Source organism: Staurois parvus, unplaced genomic scaffold (assembly GCF_062004578.1).
Source record: "Staurois parvus isolate SC_StPar_1 unplaced genomic scaffold, SC_StPar_1.0 ptg000476l, whole genome shotgun sequence".
NCBI classification, from domain to species: Eukaryota; Metazoa; Chordata; class Amphibia; order Anura; family Ranidae; genus Staurois; species Staurois parvus.
Window position 1 is genome coordinate 3,500,655 of NW_028318272.1, and position 17,910 is coordinate 3,518,564.

General features: G+C 43.5%; 1 protein-coding gene across 4 annotated transcripts in view; it reads left to right on the forward strand.

Moving 5' to 3' along the window:
• TENT4B (terminal nucleotidyltransferase 4B) overlaps window positions 1–17,910 on the forward strand; it is a 116,218-nt gene that overhangs the window by 33,488 nt on the left and 64,820 nt on the right. For all 4 annotated transcript variants that reach the window (XM_089689479.1, XM_089689481.1, XM_089689480.1 and 1 more), the window contains exons 3-4: window positions 6,323–6,369; window positions 9,238–9,358. In XM_089689479.1, the coding sequence (XP_089545605.1) occupies window positions 6,323–6,369; window positions 9,238–9,358 (168 nt within the window). The remainder of the gene's footprint in view (window positions 1–6,322; window positions 6,370–9,237; window positions 9,359–17,910) is intronic.

A 17,910-nucleotide genomic window follows, 5' to 3' on the forward strand; every position in this document is an offset into this window, starting at 1 on the left:
CACCTGCAAAGGGTTCCTGAGCCTTTAAATGGTCTCTGTCTGGTTCAGTAGGAATCACAATCATGGGAATGATTGCTGACCTGACAGTTGTGCAGAAAACCATCATTGACACCCTCCATAAGGAGGGAAAGCCTCAAAAAAGGTAATTGCAAAAGAAGTTGGATGTTCCCAAAGTGCTGTATCAAAGCACATTATTAGAAAGTTGTGTGGAAGAAAAAGGTGTACAAGCAGCATTGCTGACCACAACCTGGAGAGGATTGTCAGGAAAAGGCCATTTAAAAGTGTTGGGGACTTTCACAAGGAGTGGACTGAGGCTGGAGTTAGTGCATCAAGAGCCACCACACACAGACGGATCCTGGACATAGGCTTCAAATGTTGTATTCCTCTTGTCAAGTCGCTCCTGAACAACAATGTCAGAAGCGTCTTACCTGGGCTAAAGAAACAGACCTGGTCTGTTGCTCAGTGGTCCAAAGTCCTCTTTTCTGAGGAGAGCAACTTTTGCATCTCATTTGGAAACCAAGGACCCAGAGTATGGAGGAAGAATGGAGAGGCACACACTGCAAGATGCTTGAAGTCCAGTGTGAAGTTTCCACAGTTTGTGTTGATTTGGGGAGCCATGTCACCTGCTGGTGTTGGTCCACTGTGCTTCATTAAGTCCAGGGTCAACGCAGCCGTCTACCAGGAGATTTTGGACCACTTCATGCTTCCTTCCGCAGACGAGCTTTATGTGGATGCTAACTTCATTTTCCAGCAGGACTTGGCACCTGCCCACACTGCCAAAAGCACCAAAACCTGGTTCAATGACCGTGGGATTACTGTGCTTGATTGGCCAGCAAACTCGCCTGACCTGAACCCTATATACAATCTATGGGGCATTGCCAAGAAAAAGATGAGAAACATGAGACCGAACAATGCAGAAGAGCTGAAGGCCGCTATTGAAGCATCCTGGTCTTCCATAATACCTCAGCAGTGGCACAGGCTAATAGCTTCCATGCCACGCCGCATTGAGGCAGTAATTGCTGCAAAAGGGGCCCAAACCAAGTACTGAGTACATATGCATGCTTATACTTTTCAGAGGTCCGATATTGATAAAAAGCCTAAAAAAAAAAAAAAATCTAATAGTCGCCACATTTATTGACTTATAAGCTGCAATATATTGCATTTTTGATTTAATACTGCTTTAACTCCTTGATGGCAATAAAGATAAATTAAAAATCAAGTTAAAAAAAAGTTAATGTATTAAAAAACCTAATAAGTAACGTAACCCCCTACTGCCCTGCACGCTTCCACAGATGCAAACATGTACCCAGGGTATGCACATGTATGTAAACCACAATCGCGCCACATGCAAGGTATTTCCACAAATGTCAGAGTAAGGTTAATCATTCTAGCACCAGAGTCAGTGATGTGATTGGCCTCAGGTGATACGGAGATGGAAAACAAAGTCCTTTTAGATAAACTTGGGTGACTGAAGAGGAATGCCCAATATCCAAAAAAGTCTCATTTGATGAATTTTATAGTAGTTATTGATGATGTGACTGATGGCAAAAGCAGCAGGATGAATTCTGAAGTGTTTCGGGCAATGTTATCTGCTCATATTCAGCCAAAGAGTAGTGGTTAATGATTCATACTCTGGAAAAGTACAGGGAAGGGCAGCTAAACTGATACGAGGCATGGAGAAGCTCAGCTTGCATAACATTCAGTGGAATGTTATGCAATGGCCAAGTAAATCACCTGACCTGAATCCGATTGAGCATGCATTTCACTTGCTGAAGACAAAACTGAAGGGAAAATGCCCCAAGAACAAGCAGGAACTGAAGACAGTTGCAGTAGAGGCCTGGCAGAGCATTACCAGGGATGAAACCCAGCGTCTGGTGATGTCTATGCGTTCCAGACTTCAGGCTGTAATTGACTGCAAAGGATTTGCAACCAAGTATTAAAAAGTGAAAGTTTGATTTATGATTATTATTCTGTCCCATTACTTTTGGTCCCTTAACAAGTGGGAGGCACATATGCAAACTGTTGTAATTCCTATACCGTTCACCTGATTTGGATGTAAATACCGTCAAATTAAAGCTGACAGTCTGCAGTTAAAGCATGTCTTGTTCGTTTCATTTCAAATCCATTGTGGTGGTGTATAGAGCCAAAAATGTTGGAATTGTGTCGATGTCCCAATATTTATGGACCTGACTGTATGTATGTATATGTGTGTGTGTATTTTCAGAGTCTAACCATTTTCCCAAAAAATACAGTCCTGAAGAAGGGGGAGTCATTTCCCCCGAATCACGTTAGCTCTACTTGTTTACATTTATCTTCAGTAAACAACTTTAAAATTCATCAAGTGAGACTTTTTTTTTTTTTTTAATATCGGGCACTCTTCTCCAATCACTCAAGTGTTCCCTGCGGAAATACCTTCATTGTTGTCATCAGAAAGGTAGCAGCCCTAGACCACAATAGAGTCTGTCACCCAACTACAATTGGGATATAACATAGTTCGTCTGGCTGAAAAAAGACAAAAGTCCATCCAAGTCAACCATAGAGAAAAAAAAAAATTTCTAATCCTATACCCACAGTTGATCCAGAGGAAGGCAAAAAAAACCCAGCAAAGCACGATCCAATTTGCTCCTGCTGGGGAAAACATTCCTTCCTGACCCCCCGAGAGGCAATAGGATATTCCCTGAATCAACTTTACCTATAAATGTTAGTATCCAGTTATATTCTGTGTATCTAAGAAAGAATCCAGGCCTTTTTTTTTTTTTTTTTTTTTTTTTTTTTTTTTTTGAAGCAATCCACTGAGCTGGCCAGAACCAACTCTTGAGGGAGTCTATTCCTCATTTTCACAGCTTACTGTGAAGAAACCTTCTGCGTTTTGGAGATTAAATTTCTTTTCCTCCAGACGTAAAGAGTGCCCCCTTGTCCTCTCTGATGATCTCAGGGTGAATAGCTCTACACTGAGTTCACTCTATGAACCACTGATGTATTTATACATGTTGATCATATCCCCCCTTAACCTCCTTAGCGGTATTCCCGAGTGTAGCTCGGGGTAAAATTTCAGTACCAAGAGCGGTAACCCTGAGCTACACTCGGGCTTACCATGCGGCGTTGCTCAGGGAGTCACTGCAGCGCTTACATTGTCTTTCGCTCCCGCGATGTGTCCCCTGCAGCGTCCCCGGCCATCTCCTCCGGCCGATGCCGGCATCCGGCTTCCGTGTTCCAGTCCCTGTGACGTCGGGACGTACGGGCGACGGAACCGGCGGCAAATTTGAAATTTTTAAAAAATGTCATTTTTTTAAAAAATGATTATTACAGTCAGGTCCATAAATATTGGGACATCGACACAATTCTAACATTTTTGGCTCTATACACCACCACAATGGATTTGAAATGAAATGAACAAGATGTGCTTTAACTGCAGACTGTCAGCTTTAATTTGAGGGTATTTACATCCAAATCAGGTGAACGGTGTAAGAATTACAACAGTTTGCGTATGTGCCTCCCACTTGTTAAGGGACCAAAAGTAATGGGACAGAATAATAATCATAAATCAAACTTTCACTTTTTAATACTTGGTTGCAAATCCTTTGCAGTCAATTACAGCCTGAAGTCTGGAATGCATAGACATCAGCAGACGCTGGGTTTCATCCCTGGTGATGCTCTGCCAGGCCTCTACTGCAACTGTCTTCAGTTCCTGCTTGTTCTTGGGGCATTTTCCCTTCAGTTTTGTCTTCAGCAAGTGAAATGCATGCTCAATCGGATTCAGGTCAGGTGATTGACTTGGCCATTGCATAACATTCCACTTCTTTCCCTTAAAAAACTCTTTGGTTGCTTTTGCAGTATGCTTTGGGTCATTGTCCATCTGCACTGTGAAGCGGCGTCCAATGAGTTCTGAAGCATTTGGCTGAATAGGAGCAGATAATATTGCCCGAAACACTTCAGAATTCATCCTGCTGCTTTTGTCAGCAGTCACATCATCAAATACAAGAGAACCAGTTCCATTGGCAGCCATACATGTCCACGCCATGACACTACCACCAACATGCTTCACTGATGAGGTGGTATGCTTAGAATCATGAGCAGTTCCTTTCCTTCTCCATACTCTTCTCTTCCCATCACTCTGGTACAAGTTGATCTTGGTCTCATCTGTCCATAGGATGTTGTTTCAGAACTGTGAAGGCTTTTTTAGATGTCGTTTGGCAAACTCTAATCTGGCCTTCCTGTTTTTGAGGCTCACCAATGGTTTACATCTTGTGGTGAACCCTCTGTATGCACTCTGGTGAAGTCTTCTCTTGATTGTTGACTTTGACACACATCACCTACCTCCTGGAGAGTGTTCTTGATCTGGCCAACTGTTGTGAAGGGTGTTTTCTTCACCAGGGAAAGAATTCTTCAGTCATCCACCACAGTTGTTTTCCGTGGACTTCCGGGTCTTTTGGTGTTGCTGAGCTCACCGGTGCGTTCCTTCTTTTTAAGAATGTTCCAAACTGTTGTTTTGGCCACGCCTAATGTTTTTGCTATCTCTCTGATGGGTTTGTTTTGTTTTTTCAGCCTAATGATGGCTTGCTTCACTGATAGTGACAGCTCTTTGGATCTCATCTTGAGAGTTGACAGCAAAAAATTCCAAATGCAAATAGCACACTTGAAATGAACTCTGGACCTTTTATCTGCTCATTGTAATTGGGATAATGAGGGAATAACACGCACCTGGCCATGGAACAGCTGAGAAGCCAATTGTCCCATTACTTTTGGTCCCTTAAGTGGGAGGCACATATGCAAACTGTTGTAATTCCTACACCGTTCACCTGATTTGGATGTAAATACCCTCAAATTAAAGCTGACAGTCTGCAGTTAAAGCACATCTTGTTAGTTTCATTTCAAATCCATTGTGGTGGTGTATAGAACCAAAAATGTTAGAATTGTGTCGATGTCCCAATATTTATGGACCTGACTGTATATAGTAAAACATTGCTGTTTCAATGCATTTCACAAATATTTTGTCCCTAGTGCTTTGTCTTGTGCCCTGCCTACATTTTGACTGTTCTTTCTGCCTGGAAACTTAGAAAAGTCCATAGCGTCCAAAAAGCGTCCCTTTATGTCAAAAGCGGTTTTAGACCAGCCAGAGAACAGCGATAGTAAATTAGAACCACTTGCAGAATTGAGTGATAATGATTCATGGGGAAATTCGTCATCGGACACTGAAAACGATTTTGCGACTTTGCTCAGCGATGTGCGAATTTGCCTCTGTATTTCAAATTTCAGTGTTTTTGGTTTGATTATATTATTGAATTAAATGTATTATGTTTTATGATTATTAATTAAATTATAATTTATGATTTCGTGTTTCAAGTTTTATCATATCTGGAATGTTTACTAGGCTTTTGTTCGGACAGATTTCAGTGAGTTATTCCTAAATTACAGGCCTACAATAAAAAACTACATATTTCCATGCAAAAAAATGGTACCGCTTTCAGCACCAAAAATCGGAAATAATCATACCGCCAGGGAGGTTAATCTCCTCTTCTCGAGAGAATAAATTCAGTTCCTCTAATTTTTCCTGATAGCTGAGCTTCTCCATGCCTCGTATCAGTTTAGTTGCCCTTCTCTGTACTTTTCCAGAGTATGAATCATTAACCACTACTCTTTGAATACGATCCTTTAGACAGTTTTCTATCCATTTACATACAGATTTTTCCAAGCCCGTAGACTTTACCTTACACATTAGCCATGTGTGGGGAACTGTGTCAAACGCTTTTTCAAAATCTAAGTATACCATGTCCACTGCCACCCCTCTGTCCAAAGTTTTGCTCACCTCCTCATAAAAAGAAATCAGATTTGTTGGACAACTTCTGTCTTTCATGAATCCATGCTGTCTGTTGCTTAAAATATTTTTTTCCTGCAAGAACTCGTCTATGTGGCGTTTTTATTAAACTCTTCAGTATCTTCCCAACTATAGAAGTTAAACTAACAGGTCTATAATTACTTGGTAAAGATGTTGACCCCTTTTTAAATATTGGCATCACATTGGCCTTATGCCAATCCAGTGGTACTATGCCAGTCATTAAAGAGTCCCTAAAAATTCTTCACTGGAAACAATCCCTTCTATACCTTCCACACAGTAACTTTCCACTAGACAGCCTCCAGTGGCACCAGTCCAGCGCGGTCTTCCATTCAAACTCTATTTTACATGAGCTGTACCTGTTTATCTGAGCCGTATTTCCCTACATCCATTGAAAGTGCAGAATTTACACAGGATGAAATGCAGGGGGTGGGGAGCTGAAGTTACATCAGTGAGGAGAGTTTTCCTGACTGTATATTTATTTTTCAGGTCCAAATATTTGGGAGTTTCAAAACAGGACTTTATTTGCCTACCAGGTAAGGTTTGTGTGTTCATTTCACTTTTTTCAAGTGTTGGTTAAATCCATGAAAAATTGTTCATAAGATCTTAACGGTGTTAAGATTCTCCCTGTAAATCCCAACTAGTTAAGTTAATGTTCTTTGAACAAAAACAGATTTTTCTGATGTTTTGAGGGTTTTTAAGTCCTTCTGTGTTTAAAAAAAAAAGTGTCCAATGGTTCGCTTTAGATGGTGAATATTTTTTTACGGTGATAATTGTGCAACTTTACCTATTCGCAGATGATTCAGTGTTTGATTTCTGACTAACCTGTTACTGTAGTTGTAAGACTGCCCTATCTCTTGCTTTATCTCTGTTATAAAGGATAAGTTCACCTTTTAGAGAAAAAAAATAAATGCAGTTTTTGCAGGTAAAAAAATGTGCATTTATTATTTGTCTGCAGGAGCCTGTAAACCAGTGCACCAGCGATCAGCAGATCTCTGATGCCATGCAGGTCTCCTGCAGATGTGTCAGTATATCTGCTTGCTCATGCGGGTTGAACGAGAAAGCAGATATACTGACAAAATCAATGTACTATCATGGTGCTCCACATCGCTGTGGCAGTTCATTGAGGACTACAAACTGACCGCTGCTGAGGCTGTCGGGACAGATGACTGTGAATGAGTGATGCGGCCCTGTGGGCGAAGCCCCATACGGCCACATTTACAAAAAAAAAAATTGACAGCTACCGAGGGAAGAGAAGATTTACCCCCAACCCCCCTCCACCCCCCCAGCTTTCAAAGCAGGGAGCGGGGGCCGGTCTGATCGTAGCATGTTACACCCTGAATATGGATGTAACCTGTTAAGAAAAGTGAACTTCTCCTTTCAGACTTTCACTAATCTGTGCCTGACCAGAGCCGTTAGAGTGCTAGACAGTGGTCAGACTCTGGTTCTTTTTCAACTGCTCAGTTATACTTGTACACATTGCGCAACTACTGTAATAGTAAAGTAGGGGGCAAAATTAAGGGTATTCGGACAATGTTTATCTGACTTCTTTTGCTTCAGTTAACTTCATCTACACTTCAGCCAATATGGCAGACCTACCAAGCAAAGGGATCCCTCCAGTGCTACAGTGTCCATGCCCAACTCCATTGAGCACTACTGACTTTATCATTCTCCTGGTGCAGAGTTTTCAGCCATTTTGGTTGGCCGGAATGACACAAGTCCCTAACATTTGTATGTGAATTAGATTGTCCTGGTACAGAATCATGCTGAGCCTGTACACTGAGCTGCGAATACATGGCTCAGTGTACACAAACAGTAAAGGGTGCAGGCAGGCAAGTAGATCTAGTAGTTCATATACTAGTACACCCAGTAGTACATCTTTGACAGAAGTAACGCATGCTTCCAAAAACATCAATCTTTAAGCACTTGTTAACAAAGCAACTTTACTTCTATTTTAATATATAAAGCCGCTTTCACAGTAATTCTTGCCATCTCTCTGGCCCTCTGCTCCCCAAGCTCATTGACCTGAAGTCCAGCACCACTTGTTTTCTTGGTTGAATGATGCCAAGCGTCATGAAGCTCAAATACTGTCAGCCCAGGGCATCGAGGTACCACCTCCTGGGGGTACATCCTTAACCCTTTGAGGACCATAAGATTACGGAACGCCAAAAGAATCAATTTTTTGTTTTTAAAGTTTGTACACTTCAGTTGCTGTAATTAAGCCATTTCATGAAATAATTGGCAAAAAGCAAGAACCATTTGTTGAGAAGAACTAATATTTTGACTCAAACCAAAAAAAAAAAAAAAAAGTATTTTAAGTTCTTAATCAGATGATACAGGCAATTAAAAACATGGGACAAATACGTCCCTTGGTCCTCAAAGGGTCCCCTTAGGGGAATGCTGCAGGTAAAACCACCACATTGATTGACTTTCTGTAAAGTACAACTATGGCTGGACTGCACAAGATTAACTGTTACTCACACAATCACTTCTTAAAACTGTTAGTAATTTAAAAAATTATTTAAAGGACTATGCCCAGGTCATTATTATTACCATAGAAATGAAGAGAGCTTTTGCCACTAAGGACAATCAGATTGGACAGTGCAATGGATTTTGGTGTTACAGGCACCCAGTAACAAAGTGTAACTATTTAACAAGGTTCACAGAGAAGTGATTTCTGACTAACAAAGTTAACAGAAGGCATCTTTTATTTATAACCATTGGCTAATGCATTTATGGATTAATGTTCATAATGCGATACTATATATATATATATATATATATATATATATATATATATATATATATATATATATATATATATATATATATATATATATATATATACACACATACGTAAAACTTTCAAAGAAGAAAGCTGCCATTGCTTATTTTCTGAAGTTGCTAGTGTGGGAGCCGTAGGTGACAACGTTGCTGCAATGATGTACTCCGAGTGAGAAATGTTTAGTTTGGAGTTTACATTTTGAAGATCAAGTTCACCTTTTTACAGAAAATAGCCTCTGCAATCAAGGGGACCCAGATATTAAATGCATATGCAGCTTTGTAAAATGTTCATTAATTAGACTGTCCTATCTGTAGGCTTGAGGTTCCCCCCCAGTTGGCAATCCCCACATCCTGCCTTGTTGCTTGTTTGTGTAGCCCAGTTTTCTCTGTACGTTAAGTTTTACCTTACCATGTTACGTGTCCTTATATGCCACTTTATTCTACTGCATTTAAATTGTTGAGCTGCACAAAGACTGCTTTCTCAAGACTTGTGTGACACTACATTGTCAGCAATTTGTATATAAGTCTGAGTGATTTCATTATGTTAAGATAAATAAATCAAACTATGTATCCAAAGTGAAAACCGTTAATAACTGCCTATGAATGTGCTTTCCTTGCAGTGACATTGACCTAGTTGTTTTTGGAAAATGGGAGAATTTACCACTGTGGACACTTGAAGAGGCATTGCGGAAGCACAAAGTGGCTGACGAAAACTCAGTTAAAGTTCTTGACAAAGCCACGGTTGGTTCAACTTTTGTTTATGTAGCCATACATATAGTCGATTGTCCAATATTGTGCACCTGTTTTTTAACAGAACATGTTGCTACTTGGTTTGTGCAGGATTCTTAATCCTTTCTAGAGAGACCCTGTCACCACCCTAACAATTGCAGATAAGAGCACTGTAAAATCAAGTGTTACCATGTCCCCTCAATGATCATTTATTTTACAAAACCATATTAAAACACATTGTGTTTGAGTAAGCGCCGAATTTAGCACGAAACGCGTCACCTTTTCATTGTTCCCTTCATACCTGTGATTTAATTTTAATGCTTCAATAAAGACACTTTGTAAGTACAGTTGACTCTGCAGGTGCAGCAATATTCCAGATTTGTGCATGTTACTGAATCTCAGATGAGCTATACAGTTCTCTGGGATCCAATTCACATGGGAGAGTCTGTTATTCACCTAGAACCTCATTATTTTGGCTTCACTTGCAATATTATTATACAGTATTTATAAAGCGCCAATAGTTCGCTCAGCGCTGTACATTACAAAGGGGGACAGAACGTGTGACAGAACAATAACAATACAATGCAAAACATGAGGGGATCGAGGGTCCTGCTCTTTCAAACTTACAATCTAGGAGGGAGGGGATGGTGGCACAGGAGGAGAAAGCTGTGGGGGACAGAGTGGTAGGAAGAGTGGTGGAGGTCGGCAAATTAGCAGGGGGTGGGGTAGGCTTCCCTGAAGAGGTGGGTTTTCATGGTGCGCCTAAAAGAGAGGAGAGTAGGTGATAATCTGATGGGTTGGGGCAGGGAGTTCCAGAGGATGGGTGACACCCTGGAGAAGTCCTGGAGGCAGGCATGGGAGGAGGAGACCAGGGAACTAGAGAGAAGGAGGTCTTGTGAGGAGCGGAGTGTGCGTGCTGGGTGGTACTTGGATATTAGGTCGGTGATGTAGTTCGGGGCAGTATGGTGGACGGCTTTGTACGTCAGTGTTAGGATTTTGAATTTGATCCGTTGCGCAATCGGAAGCCAGTGGAGGGATTGGCAGAGGGGGGTGTCGGAAATGGAGTGGCTGGAAAGGTGAATGAGTCTGGAAGCCGTATTCAGGATCGACTGAAGCGGGGATAGCCAGCGGCGAGGCAGGCCAGTAAGGAGGGAGTTGCAGTAATCGAGTCGTGATATGATGAGGGAGTGGATGAGCTGCTTAGTGGTTTCTGGGGTTAGGAACGTGCGTATTTTGGCGATGTTGCGGAGGTGGAGTCTGCATGAGTTTGTTAAAGATTGGACTTGGGGCTGGAAGGATAAGTTGGAGTCCAGAATGACACCAAGTACTCTGGCCTGCGGGGCGGGTTTGATGGTGGTGGTGTTGGACATGATGGAGAAGTCAATGGGGGGCGGGGTCCAAGCTGGGGGGAAGACAAGAAACTCGGTTTTAAAGAGGTTCAGTTTAAGGAAGTGGAGCGACATCCAGTCTATGTCGCTCAGTAGATGTGTGATTCGGGCGGAGACTGAGGGGGTGAGGTGGGGGGTTAAGAGATAGATTTGTGTGTCGTCGGCATATAGGTGGTAGTTGAAGCCGTGAGAGTGTATGAGTTGGCCAAGGGAGGAGGTGTAGATGGAGAAGAGAAGGGGCCCGAGGACTCAGCCTTGAGGGACCCCAACAGAGAGTGGGAGTGAGGGGGAGGTGGTAACATTATAGGTAATGCTGAAAGAGCGTTGTGACAGGTAGGATGAGAGCCAGAATCTCTGAGGCTGACTGAGTGTAGTTTTTTTAGGAGGAGGGGGTGGTAGACTGTGTCGAAGGCCGCGGAGAGGTCAAGGAGTAGGAGCACTGAATAGTGGCCATTAGCTTTGGCGGTTAGGTCGTTGGAGAGTTTGAGTAAGGCCGTTTTGGTGGAGTGTAGGGGACGGAAGCCGGACTGTAAGGGATGGAGGAGGTTGTTGTCGTTGAGGTGAGAGCTTAGGCGGGTGTAGACTATGCGCTCGAGGAGCTTGGATGTGAATGGGAGCAGGGAGATGGGTCTGAGGTTGTTCGGGTCATTGGGGTCCAGGGAGGGCTTTTTAAGTGTGGGGGTGATGTGTGCATGCTTCACAGGGGAGGGGAAAGTGCCGGAGGAGAAGGAGAGATTAAAGATGTAGGTGAGGGAGCATAGGATTGAGGGGGAAGCAGGTTGTAGGAGTTGTGAGGGGATAGGGTTGAGGGGGCAGGCGGTGAGGCGGGCATCAGAGAGGACCTTGGAGACTTCCTCGATGGTAGTAAGGTCAAAGGCGCGGAGTGTTGAGGGGGCTTCAGTATAAGGAATGAAGGGTGGGGTGGAAGTGGAGGTCAGAGCAGTGGTGGGGTCGTGGGAGAGGGGTGATGAGGGGTTAGCTGAGTGAGGGGGAACGGGGTTGGAGGGAGTTTGAGCAGTGACGAAGTCCCTGCGGGTTATGTCGAGGGAGAGGGGGGATGAGGGGGTAGCTGTGTGAGAGGGGACGGGTTGAGAGGGAGTGTGAGTTGCGGCGATGTCCTTGCGAATTGTGTCAATCTTGTTTTTGAAGTGATTGGCAATCTCAAGGGCGGTGAGTGAGGTGCTGGGTGGAGGTGGGGGTGGAGAGAGTAGAGAGTTGAAGGTGGAGAAGAGTCGGTGAGGATTGGAGGAGAGGGCCTTGATGAGGGTCAGGAAGTCGGCTTGTTTGGCTGCGTGGAGGGAGGTGTAGGTGTGGAAGGCAGATTTGTAGCGGGTGAAGGCTTGTTGGGATTTGGTTTTGTGCCATAGTCGCTCCAGGGCACGACTGCGTCGTTTGAGGGTTTTGGTGTGATCAGTTTGCCAGGGCTGGAGCGGTCGGGGTCAACTCAGCGGCTAGACTTATCCACCTCACCACCCGCTCCACCTCTGCCACCCCCCTCTGCCTCTCCCTCCACTGGCTCCCTATCGCCCAACGCATCAAATTCAAACTACTCACTCTGACCTACAAAGCCATTCACAACACTGCCCCTAACTACCTCACCAACCTGATTCCCAAGTACCACCCTACCCGTACCCTTCGCTCTTCACAGGACCTCCTTCTATCTTGCTCCCTGGTCTCCTCCTCACACGCACGTCTGCAAGACTTCTCCAGGTCCTCCCCCATCCTCTGGAACTCACTACCCCAATCCATCAGACTGTCACCTTCCCTCCTCACCTTCAGGCGCTCCCTGAAAACCCACCTCTTCAGGGAAGCCTACCCCACCCTCACCTAACTGCTGCTCTCCTTCATTCCTCCTACCACTCCATCCCCCACAGCCACTTCCTCCTGTACCACTACCCCCTCCCTCCTAGATTGTAAGCTCGAAAGAGTAGGGCCCTATAACCCCTCGTGTGCTGTTTGTAGTTGCTGTAATGTTTCATGTATTGTCCCCCCCTCTATTGTACAGCGCTGAGCAAACCCTTTGGCGCTATATAAACTCAATGTAATGTAATAATGTTGCATGTGGTTAAAGGCACTAGTGAGTCAAGGGCTGTTGACAGTGCATTGTTATAGGCAGTCATAGGCAAAACGGGGCAGGACAGGGGGAGGATGCTGTCGTGGTATTGATCAGCTGCAGAGTGGAGGGAGGCAGGGTTAAGGTTGCGGAGGTTACGGCTGGCAGTAGTGTGACATTTGGAGGGGTAGGCGTTGGAGGACGAGGAGATATCGAAGGTAATCAGGTTGTGGTCAGAGAGAGGGAAGGGGGTGTTAGTGAGGTTGTGGGGAGCGCAATATGGACAATCTGTTTGCATTTAGTAAATCAACCCCAATATGTCTTCTAGGACTCCACATTTAAGGCCTAGAAAATAACCCCTATAAATCCTGAGGATGGCAAAGTGAATAAGTGAGGGTTTTTACAAAGTAAGTTTACAAATTTCGAAGATAATTTAGAATAATAGGAGAGTGCTAGAAATGTAATAGAATGTGGAAATTAAAATACAATTTTAAATTTTAACTACACTTTCCTTTAATTTTTTTTGAGCAGAGTATAGCATCAATTCAATTAAACTCCTGGGATATTAATCTGGTCAGTTAAGTAGCAGAGGGCGTTGTTAATCAGTTTCAGCTGCTTTGGTGTTAATGAAATTAACAGGTGCACTAGATGGGCATCAATGAAACTACCTCCAAAACAGGAATGGTTTTACAGGTGGAGGCCACTGACATTTTTTTCTCCTCCTTTTTTCTCTTTTTCACTAGTTTTGCATTTGGCTAGGGGTAATGTCACTACTGGTAGCGTGAGGCAATACCTGAACCCTACAGAGACTGCCTACAGGCTGTCCTACTCCTCCATGATGGCACATCAATCAAGAGCATGGAGGAGTTTCCAGGAGAACAGGCAGTTACTCTAGCAGAGCTGGGCAGGGACGTAGGTCTTTAACCCATCAGCAGGATCGATATCTGCTCCTTTTGTGTAAGGAGGAACAGGATGAGCACTGCCAGAGCCCTACAAAATGACCTCCAGCAGGCTACTGGTGTGAATGTCTATGACCAAATATCAGAAACCAACTTCATGAGGATGGCCTAAGGGCCCGATGTCCTCTAGTTGGTCCTGTGCTCAATGCCAGCACCATAGAGCTCGATTGGCATTTGCCATTGAACACCAGAATTGGCAGGTCCGCCACTGGCGCCCTGTGCTTTTCACAGATGAGAGTAGGTTCACCATGAGCACGTGACAGAGTCTGGAGAAGCCGTGGAGAATGTTATGCTGCCTGTAACATTGTTCAACATGACTATTTTGGTGGTGGGTCAGGGTGTAACATGTTCTCCTCCCTGTTAGCTGTCACAATTTAAAAGAAAAAAAAAAAAAAAAGTGGTCCACCCGGCCGTGTCACTCATTCACTGTATTCTGGGAAAACTATAAGTCCCGGTAGTCTTTGTGGCTGTCGGCTTGTAGTTTTTGATGAACTACCACGGCACCCCACATTGCCATGGTAGTTAATTGAACCTTCCTGCCAGTGAGTATCTGCTTGCCTGTACGGGATGTATGAGCAAGCAGATACTGACAGGTCAGAGGGAGATCTTCATGGCAGCAGCTGGTGCAATTCTTTAGAGCAGGGGTCTCCAAACTTTCTAAACAAAGGGCCAGTTTACTTTACAGGAGCCGGACTGTGGCCAGTGGGACTAAAAAAAAAAAATGTCCACGTGTCAGAGGGAGTAAACAATGTCTCCGGCTTGGTGAAGGAATAGTGCCCTATGATTGATATTAGTGAGAGGAATAGTGTGCCATCATTGGTATCACTGAGGACAATAGAGCCTAAATGTTTATTAGTGGGAGGAATTCTGCCCCATTGCTGGTGCTGTGGGAGGAAATGTTCCAATCACTGGTGTCATTGGAAGGAAAAATGCCTCATTGATGTCAGTGAGAGAAATGGCTCTCCACTGTTGATGTCATTGGAAGGAATGTTACCTTCTTGTTGGTGTTAATGGGAGGAATAGTGCCCCAAGGGCCAGAAAAAGGTGAGCAAAGGGCTGCATTCGGCCCACGGGCCACAGTTTGGAGACCCCTGCTTTAGAGGCTCCAGAAACAAAGCAAAAAAAATGCACTATAATCACCAAGGGGCTTTGTGCTTCTGGTGGTAAAAAAAGGAAGGGCTCCTAAAAGCACACCTCTTGGGCACATCAATGAAACATCAAAGATTACATTGTGACACCTAGGCCCTGTGTAGCAATATACAGTCAGGTCCATAAATATTGGGACATCGACACAATTCTAACATTTTTGGCTCTATACACCACCACAATGGATTTGAAATGAAAGGAACAAGATGTGCTTTAACTGCAGACTGTCAGCTTTAATTTGAGGGTATTTACATCCAAATCAGGTGAACGGTGTAGGAATTACAACAGTTTGCATATGTGCCTCCCACTTGTTAAGGGACCAAAAGTAATGGGACAATTGGCTTCTCAGCTGTTCCATGGCCAGGTGTGTGTTATTTCCTTATCCCAATTACAATGAGCAGATAAAAGGTCCAGAGTTCATTTCAAATGTGCTATTTGCATTTGGAATCTGTTGCTGTCAACTCTCAAGATGAGATCCAAAGAGCTGTCACTATCAGTGAAACAAGCCATCATTAGGCTGAAAAAACAAAACAAACCCATCAGAGAGAGAGCAAAAACATTAGGCGTGGCCAAAACAACAGTTTGGAACATTCTTAAAAAGAAGGAACGCACCGGTGAGCTCAGCAACACCAAAAGACCCGGAAGACCACGGAAAACAACTGTGGTGGATGACCAAAGAATTCTTTCCCTGGTGAAGAAAACACCCTTAACAACAGTTGGCCAGATCAAGAACACTCTCCAGGAGGTAGGTGTATGTGTGTCAAAGTCAACAATCAAGAGAAGACTTCACCAGAGTGAATACAGAGGGTTCACCACAAGATGTAAACCATTGGTGAGCCTCAAAAACAGGAAGGCCAGATTAGAGTTTGCCAAACGACATCTAAAAAAGCCTTCACAGTTCTGTAACAACATCCTATGGACAGATGAGACCAAGATCAACTTGTACCAGAGTGATGGGAAGAGAAGAGTATGGAGAAGGAAAGGAACTGCCCATGATCCTAAGCATACCACTTCATCAGTGAAGCATGGTGGTAGTAGTGCCATGGCGTGGGCATGTATGGCTGCCAATGGAACTGGTTCTCTTGTATTTATTGATGATGTGACTGCTGACAAAAGCAGCAGGATGAATTCTGAAGTGTTTCGGGCAATATTATCTGCTCATATTCAGCCAAATGCTTCAGAACTCATTGGACGCCGCTTCACAGTGCAGATGGACAATGACCCAAAGCATACTGCAAAAGCAACCAAAGAGTTTTTTAAAGAAAAGAAGTGGAATGTTATGCAATGGCCAAGTCAATCACCTGACCTGAATCCGATTTGAGCATGCATTTCACTTGCTGAAGACAAAACTGAAGGGAAAATGCCCCAAGAACAAGCAGGAACTGAAGACCGTTGCAGTAGAGGCCTGGCAGAGCATCACCAGGGATGAAACCCAGCGTCTAGTGATGTCTATGCGTTCCAGACTTCAGGCTGTAATTGACTGCAAAGGATTTGCAACCAAGTATTAAAAAGTGAAAGTTTGATTTATGATTATTATTCTGTCCCATTACTTTTGGTCCCTTAACAAGTGGGAGGCACATATACAAACTGTTGTAATTCCTACACCGTTCACCTGATTTGGATGTAAATACCCTAAAATTACAGCTGACAGTCTGCAGTTAAAGCACATCTTGTTCATTTAATTTCAAATCCATTGTGGTGGTGTATAGAGCCAAAAATGTTAGAATTGTGTCGATGTCCCAATATTTATGGACCTGACTGTAGCTGTAGTATCAAGCAACTCCTAGTTCAATGCATGGATCAGATCCATGTAGAACATGTATCCCCTATGTCGAACTTCTGCAACCATTGCATGAAGAGTGTCCTTTGACATAAGTGAGCAGAGTACGTCTGGTCCTAAGTTAGATTAACTGAGGTATGCAGTATCTCTACATGTTGTTGTTGTTGTACTGTGAGATTTCTCTAATCTTTGAGTAAATCAGCATCAATATGTGTGGATATGTGAGAGACTGCCCTGTTATATGTCTGCAAGATGGTCACTTGAAATGGCTTGGCTGGAGGACAAGTATAATGTGCTCAGCAACATTTGAAGCAAGGGCAAGATGTATTTGTAAAGATCGTGGCTGTCTGCAGTCTAACAGGATTTTTCCACTAATTGTAAACTGTTGACACAAATCTCACAATACATTTAGGACCCCTTAACACCAGTGGGAGTGCTTTATGGTCTGTGTAACATGCACCAGCTGGTGTGCAATATGTTCAATGTGATGCACTATAATGGAAAATGGTGTAGCGCTATATCATAAATCTACAAAGGAAAATGGGTTGTGACCACCTTAATTGAAAATATATATAGAAATATATGTAAAACAAAATATAAATGGCAATATAAACAATAGCAGATTAAGGTGTCCTTTTATGACACAGTGAATAGCTGCGATTCAACGGATCTCAGCTATTCTCTGGTCATTCACAGTTTATGACACTCAGGAGATCATGTCAGCCCTTCTCTGGAAATCTGTGTTCTCCCTCCAGATTCTCCAGCCCAGAGCTGAAGAATCAGAGGGACCGAAAACTAAGCAGAAATAATTTACCTCTGCTTAGTAAACTGATCTTTTACTGTAATCTCGAGAGATTATAGTAAAATGAGCCGTTTTTCAGAGTTTGGAGACCGTTCTCCCTTCGTTCGGAGAACTGCTTCATAAACTGCATTCACAGGAGAACTGTGTTCTCTGAGAATGCCGGAGAACTGAGCAGCGATCTATTACCGCTGGTTCACAAACGGACACCTAAATCCTATTATTGTTAGATCTGACAGGATCTATTGGGTGACTTATAGGTGGTAAATAGTGTAATATTATGGTCCAATTTGGAACCTTAATAAGTGACGATACTAGAGATGAGCGAATCGAAGTATCCGAAGTGGAATTCGAGTCGAATTTCGGAAAAATTTCGATTCGTGCCGAATCCGAAAAACAGCCTAATTCGGACGCGCGAATCGAAATTTTTCCGAAAATG